Here is a 7,138-nt window from a genome sequence, read left to right on the forward strand (position 1 = left end):
ACAGAGAAAATACCTGGCAGAGGCAGGTCCTACCATCGCTCTCCTGAAACCATGGTCATGCACATCTGCCTCACTGGAGAGACGGTTTGGGGTTTCCTTCTGTTCAAAATAATATAATAAAAAAAAAAAAAAACTGCCAGTATTTTGCTATCAAAAATGGGTTAACTTTGGACTAGCAGAGATCTGCAACCCAGGACAAAGAAACTACAAGAAAATGAGGGGCAACTCTGCAGGACACTGGAGAGCCCTGCTCTTTCATGGAGGAAAGGGAGGGGGCCTATTATAAACAAAAACTCCATTGGGATAAACTGGGAGTTCTGAGTATAGTAGCTTTTCATTGGCTGAGCTGTGGCTGCCACTCATTGGCTGGGCTGTTGCTGGGGCAGAAGAAACCTTTCCCTTTTAAGGGGATAGTTGGGTAACAACCACCTGGAGGTTTGGGTCTGCAATTGACAAAAGGTGGTAGTGCAGGAGAACTTCACCTGCCAGGCTCCCGACTCCATTCTAAATGAGGTCTCTTTCCATTAATTTTCATACTCTGCACCTGGGCCTGAGGATGGGGGCTCCTCGGCCTCTGGGACTGGCGTGCAGCGGGGGATGGGGGAAGGCGAGTGGAGGAAACAGTCCCCCTACCTGGTCCTAATACTGGCCGCTGCTTGCTGAGCCCCTGCCAAGGCCGGGCTGAGTTAGCAGGGACTCCAGAGGCCGGCATGTGAAGGCCAAGCAGACCTGGCTCCCAGCGGCTCTGGCCTTGACCAAGGCCACATGGCTGACCAGCAGCAGAGCCCGAACTCATGCACCTGCTGCCAGGGCATCCACACCGAGGGGCCTGTGGGCTCCCTGTGCTCTCTCTCCTGACTGCAGGTGAAGCCAGAGGTCCTCAGCCACCCAGAACAGTTCTCTCTCATCTACTCGGCCCACCCCTTCATCGTGCCTGGTGGACGCTTCGTCGAATTCTACTACTGGTGAGTGGCCAGGGCTACAGGGCAGGAGTCAGGGAGCCCGGGGCCGGCGGGCTGTCCTGAGCTGAGGGGGCCACCCTGACTGGCCCGTTGTGCAGGGCGGGAGAGGGGGTTGTGTAGGGGGTTGGTGCTCAAGCTGTCCCTTTCCCCAGGGACTCCTACTGGGTGATGGAGGGGCTGCTCCTGTCTGAGATGCCCCAGACGGTGAAGGGCATGCTGCAGAACTTCCTGGACCTGGTGCGGCTGTAAGCGGGGCGGCCCCTCCAGGCTGGGGTGGGGAAGCACGGGCCTGGGGCTTGGCGCTGGACTGGCCTTGGCCTTGGCCGCTGGGCAGATGCACTTCAGCAGGTGTCCTTCTTGGCAGCTATGGACATGTCCCCAACGGGGCCCGCGTGTACTACCTGCAGCGGAGCCAGCCTCCCCTCCTGACTCTCATGATGGATCGCTACGTGACCCACACCAACGACACCGCCTTCCTCAGGTGGGTCCCCAGTCCCCCTGCTGCCCCGCAGACCCTCCTACCTGGGCCCTCCCGGGGCGGGACTGAGGGGTGTGCCTGGCTCCACCCCAGGGACAACATAGAGACCCTAGCCTTGGAACTGGACTCTGGATGGAGAACAGGACCATCTCTGTGAGCTCAGGGGGCCAGAGCTACGTCCTGAACCACTATGCTGTCTCTTACGGGGGCCCCAGGTAAGGAGCCGCTGCCAGCTTCTCGGTCTCTAGCTCCTCACTCCAGTGTGAGGGCTGATGGTTGGACGCTGATACTGAGGATGTGGGTGCCTGTGTTGTCAGAATAGAAGGGCCAGTGGAAGCCATGGGAGCAGTGTGGCCCCATGGTCCATGCTGGTCCAGGTGTCTCCCCACTCCCTCCTCCCCTAGGCCACGTAACACCCACAGGAAGGCTGCAGAGGAAACTTGCCCCAAGGTATTGGGGTCGCAGTGGCAATGGCCCCATCGCTACTCTCCTGGGCTATCCCTGGGGCAGATGAGGCCCCAGAGGACAAAGACAACAGGTGGGGCACCGCCAGGACTAGGAGCTGGGGCCAGCAGAGACAGCAGCTGCTGGAGAGCTCTGTCCTGGCAGGAGAGGGGCAGTTGGCAGAGAGAGGACACAGAGGAGGATGGCAGGCCAGAAGACCACCGTGGGGGCTTTGCTTCTTTGCTGCTTGGCCACCAGCCTAGGCTGCAGCGCCCCCCTGTCCTCCCAAGGCAAGACTCACCGGCTGGCCAAGGCCTGGAGCAAGGGCAAGAGCCTCGAGGCCCCACCCCCTCCTCTTGTGCTCAAACCACAGCCATCTGGAGATCAAAAACATCTCTCTCTCTCTTTCTCTCTCTTTTTTTAACCCTGAGTTACCTGAAGGATATGCATGGTTGGGCTGGGGCTTAGTCACTAGGGCTGCCTGCATACACGGGAGGGTGGAGGCTGACTCCTGAGCGCTGGCTCTCAGACTTTGCACGTTTCTATATTTCTGCACAAAGCAGCAATTTTTGCAAGAAAGGGTGAAGAGGGTGCATCTGGGCCAGGGACCAGCCTGCTGCAGCTGCCTGTGGCTGCCTCTGCCCACCCAGGGCAGCCTCACGTTCTCACCTCAACCACTGGGACTTCCGCTCCCCGTGGGAACAGGGCCCCAGGTCGCGGCTCCCGCTGCGCCCAGCCTACTGGGCATCTCTGTGCCTGGCCAGGAGTTCCACAGATACAGCCCGGTGTCAGCAACGTTCAGATGCTCCCAGGTGACCCGGACTCATGGCCCTGAGAGCAATGGGTTCAGCAATGTTTATAATGTCCATAAGACATGTTTTATTTTTTAAATGAAAAAAAATTTTTTTACATCCCCAGAACTATTTATTTATTTATTTATGCCACGCATTTCCCTTTTTTTTTTTTTTTAACATATAATGTATTATTAGCCCCAGGGGTACAGGTCTGTGAATCATCAGTTTTACATACTTCACAGCACTCACCATAGCACATACCTTCCCCAATGTCCATAAACCAACCCCCCTCCCCCCAACAACCTTCAGTTTGATTTGTGAGATTACGAGTCTCTTATGGTTTGTCTTGTTTCATTTTTTACTTTCCTACCCCCCAAGCCCCCCACTTTGCCTCTCAACTTCCTCATATCAGGGAGAGCATATGATAATTGTCTTTCTCTGATTGACTTATTTCACTCAGCATAATACCCTCTAGTTCCATCCACGTCGTTGCAAATGGCAAGATTTCATTTCTTTTGATGGCTGTGTAGTATTCCATTGTGTATCTATACCACATCTTCTTTATCCATTCATCTGTTGATGAACATCTAGGTTCTTTCCATAGTTTGGCTGTTGTGGACATTGCTGCTATAAACATTGGGGTGCACTTTCCTCTTCGGATCACTACGTTTGTATCTTTAGGGTAAATACCCAGGAGTGCCATTGCTGGGTCGTAGGGTAGCTCTAGTTTCAACTTTTTTTTTTTTTTTTAAAGATTTTATTTATTTATTTGTGAGAGAGAGAGAGTGAGAGCGAGCACAGGCAGATAGAGTGGAAGGCAGAGTCAGAGGGAGAAGCAGGCTCCCTGCGGAGTAAGGAGCCCGATATGGGACTCGATCCCAGGACGCTGGGATCATGACCTGAGCCGAAGGCAGCTGCTTAACCAACTGAGCCACCCAGGCGTCCCTAGTTTCAACTTTTTGAGGAACCTCCATGCTGTTTTCCAGATTGGCTGCACCAGCTTGCATTTCCATCAACAGTGTAGGAGGGTTCCCCTTTCTCCGCATCTTTGCCAACATCTGTTGTTTCCTGACTTGTTAATTTTAGCCATTCTGACTGGCGTGACACGAGACCTGTTTTAAATCAGGCCTGTGTCCCAAGAGATCCTGACTGTGGGCTCCACTGTGCCATTACGGGTTCTGTGTCCTGGCAACTCACTCTATCACCCTCAGCTGCTGGTGTAGGAATTGGAGACTCTGTTCTCCATTAGGGGTTGCAAACTTAAACCCTGGTAACACAAACATACAGAAATACACAGGGATAAGGCAACAAGAGTAGGAGAGCACCATCTTGGGGAGCAAAGGGGACTAGGATGAGCTGGCTGCTCTTTCCTCAGTGAAGAAAGTCTCCACTGCAGAAGAGGGTTGACCTAAGGCAATGCGGGCTCCTTATTTGCTAGATCTGATTTTTCCAAAAGTGGAAACCCATATTTTGATGCAAAATATGCCAATTTTTAAATGTCTCGCTGTCCCAAGTTCTGACTGGGAGTGGTTCCTTGTGGGAGTGAGTGGTGGTGAGGAGGACGCCTGACCCCATCAGAGGGGCCTCCCTGTTCTCCCCAAAGTGTTCGGGGCGCTTCCCAACAGTCAGACCTCAGCCTGCATTGTTGACTCTGGACCATCAGTGCCCCTTTATCCTGAGGTACTCTGGACGTGGTGAAGCCCTCTATAGAGGGAACTCTTAAAAATCAAAATAATAATAAAAATAAATTTTACAAAGTCAAAAAGTAAAAAAATAATACTGTCATACTTAGAAAAAAGCTATAGAATAGCTATGGATGGTGGATAGATGGAATACTTCGGTTGTTTTTTTCTGGATCTGGATGGGCCTCTGCCCACGATGCAGCTTCGGGGGGTCGGCGCCTTGACCGTATCACATGCCTCCCTCAAGTCTTACCACGTAGCCTCTCTTAACACATTCACAAACAGGTGCCTCATTGGTGGGAGACAACACTTTAAAACATTTATTTGGCTTTGATTTTGCAGTGAGGCTGCAGGCTGTGTGTGAGAAGGGGTCCCGAGAGATGGCTTACCCTTCCCTTAGTCCTTTGTAATCCAGCTCTGGACCCAGACTCGCAGCCCCACTACACAGGAGCCGTGGGGACTTCTTACTGGACCCACCGAACTTGGGAGGCATTGGTCATCAGGGGGCAGGGCAGCGGTCTGGGGTAGGTTTTCACTTCCCAGACTCCAAAATTTTTCTTTGAGGAAGAACACTACGAGTTCCCTTCTCAGTATCTATTCTTGGGGTAGTGGTGTGACCAGCTCTTTTTTAAAGTTGATTTTCCAGGCTCCCCTGCAGTTAGGGGTGGCCAAGGACGGCAGTTCTGACGAATGAGAGGTCACTGGAAGAGGCTCCTTGAAAGGGGAAAGTCTCAGCGGGCTTTGCCCTTTGTACTTCCCCTTCCAGCCCACCCGCCTTGAGCACAGCCAGAGTCCTAGGAACAGCGGAAACCACCTTGCAACAATGAGGCAATGAACCTGAGGCTGAGTACCACATGCTTCAGACGGCAGAGCGGAAAGTTGCAGACGGACTGACTGGGGTGTCTGCAGTACCTGAGTTATGACAGCCCCCGGGGCCCCCGTTATATGAGGGAAACAAACCCCTTAGTTATTTAAGCCACTGGCTTTCAGTGTTTTGCCACTTCTGGCTGGAAAGTCTCAGCCGGGTCCTTCCGCTGAGGCCTTCTGGTCAGGACATATTCCTTTGTTCCCATCACACGTCCAACCATGTTCTGATGTCCCAGCCATGTTGTGGAGCTCTGCCTGCCTGGCCTAATTCCAGGTGTGAGGAGCAGACCGATTCATCCCGCTCTCTGTCTGTCTGTCTCCCTCTCTCCCTGGATCCATGGATCCATACATACGAGGTGATGGCAAGCTTGCTCATCAACTACCTCCTGCCCAGCCTTTTCTCCCCAGAAACAGCCCCACACCCCGGACTTCTCATTAGCCTGCATGCAGGCTCCTCCTGGAGTCTCTGAGAGCTGGGAGGCCAGCACGGGGTGTGCCTGCCGGCTGGAAAGTAATACCCAGCTTCTGCGGTGCTGGTGAGGTTCCATTTCATGACCCAACGGCCAGCTGTTTGCTTTACAACGATCTGTGCACTGCTGGATGCATTTTACTCAGTTTCCTCCATTCTGCATTAGTTCATAATAAAATCATTTGGAAGCTTAAACCAGAGTCCATCAGCCTGTGTGGTGTGGCCCATTTGGCTCCAGGAGGGGCAAGGGCCTGTGGCAGCAGCTGCGGGGGTGCTGGGACCATAGCAGCAGCAACGCAGCCTGGGGCCAGAGAGGGGAGGGGCACAGCCAGCCACAGAGGCTTCGGAGCTCTCAGAATAGCAGAATAGCGGCCCACCTGTAGATAAGCTGTTTCTATTGTGGTGAGGAGTTAAGAAAACAAAAGGGCAGGCGAAGAATAGGCTGGTCTGTGAGGCGACAGCCCTTCCCAGCTGTGCACGACTCTGTCGCCTAGAACACCGCCCACTCCGGGCCTCACTGGCTGCAGCTTGCCAGCCAGGGCCTCGGGCACCTGCGCCCCGGCCCAGAGCCGTGTGCTGCAGGGGAGCCCCCACCCCCAGACCCGGCCCCCGGCCCGTCGTCTGGGTCCCGCCAACTGACGCTGCCTCCGAGCCTGGTTCTGCCACATCTGGGGTCCAGGAGGGCAGGCGACTCGTGCCAACTCCTTGAGTATCAGTTTCTTCATTCGTGGAGTGGGGACGGCAGCTCTTGGAGAGGCTGTTGGAAGAATTGGCGGTGATGTGTTTCAGGCATGCAGGTAGTAGCCTGCCCAGGGTCCTGCCTGTCTGGTTCACTCTCTCCCAGCAGATCAAGGCCGGGCAAGGGGCCGGTCCCTCACTTCACCACGCAGGCCAATGGGGCAGAGCCCACAAACATGCCCGAGGGCTCCAAAGAAGGTGCCCTTAAGGCCAGGCCTCGGCTGGAGGAGCTGCCCGTCAGCCAGTCATCCTTCGTGCTTGAACCCTGTGTGACACGAATCTGTGGCCAGAGGATTGACAGTGGGCAGCCACCCAAGCATTACTTCCAAGGATAATGGGGGATCAGAGAAGCCAAGATCAGCGTCAAGGCAGGCCTCACAGTCACAAAATAAGACTGCGCTTGGGCAGGAGGCCGGGTGAGCCTCTTGCCTCTGCCATCTGCATGGCAGTGAGGAAGGACGAGAGAGACTGCTCAGAGCAGGCCCAGCCACAGAGGCCTCGGCTCAGCACAGCCAGGGAGACCCTTGTCAGAAACGTGGGGGTTCATCATAGTCTACGCAGCACATAGTCTGCAGTTGCACTTCCCCGTTTTCCCACCAGGGGCAGCCTCTGGCACCCTGAGCTCACACACAAGCCTGGCCGATAGCTTGGGTTCTTCAGGTGGTTTCTCTGTCCTCCCACTTCGTGCAAGAAGGATGTGGTTT

At 54.5% G+C, this 7,138-nt stretch overlaps 1 protein-coding gene across 3 annotated transcripts; it reads left to right on the forward strand.

Annotated features, from left to right (window-relative positions):
• The first annotated feature begins 443 nt into the window (after positions 1-443).
• LOC309840961 (trehalase-like) lies at positions 444-5,837 on the forward strand. Of its 3 annotated transcripts, XR_014298867.1 has the most exons (6): positions 444-513; positions 865-965; positions 1,115-1,207; positions 1,327-1,443; positions 1,534-1,655; positions 4,995-5,837. XR_014298867.1 is itself a non-coding variant. In XM_082683676.1 (4 exons), exons 2-4 carry the CDS (start codon positions 1,131-1,133, stop codon positions 1,595-1,597), a joined length of 258 nt encoding a protein of 85 aa, XP_082539802.1. In that variant the 5' UTR covers positions 622-965; positions 1,115-1,130; the 3' UTR covers positions 1,598-1,686. The 3 variants fall into 3 exon arrangements, 1 of the variants encoding a protein (XP_082539802.1); XR_014298868.1 differs by lacking the exon at positions 444-513 and having other exon boundaries at positions 622-965; positions 5,127-5,835; XM_082683676.1 differs by lacking the exons at positions 444-513; positions 4,995-5,837 and having other exon boundaries at positions 622-965; positions 1,534-1,686.
• Positions 5,838-7,138: the final 1,301 nt, after the last annotated feature.

The sequence above is a fragment of the Mustela nivalis genome, assembly GCF_964662115.1.
Source record: "Mustela nivalis genome assembly, chromosome: 9".
NCBI classification, from domain to species: Eukaryota; Metazoa; Chordata; class Mammalia; order Carnivora; family Mustelidae; genus Mustela; species Mustela nivalis.

Excerpts from the sequence above, each read along its gene's own strand:
- LOC309840961 (XM_082683676.1), top strand. The coding sequence starts at position 1,131 with ATGGAGGGGCTGCTCCTGTCTGAGATGCCCCAGACGGTGAAGGGCATG. Across the intron at positions 1,208-1,326 it reads TTCCTGGACCTGGTGCGGCT|CTATGGACATGTCCCCAACG; the intron begins GTAAGCGGGGCG and ends CCTTCTTGGCAG. Across the intron at positions 1,444-1,533 it reads AACGACACCGCCTTCCTCAG|GGACAACATAGAGACCCTAG; the intron begins GTGGGTCCCCAG and ends GCTCCACCCCAG.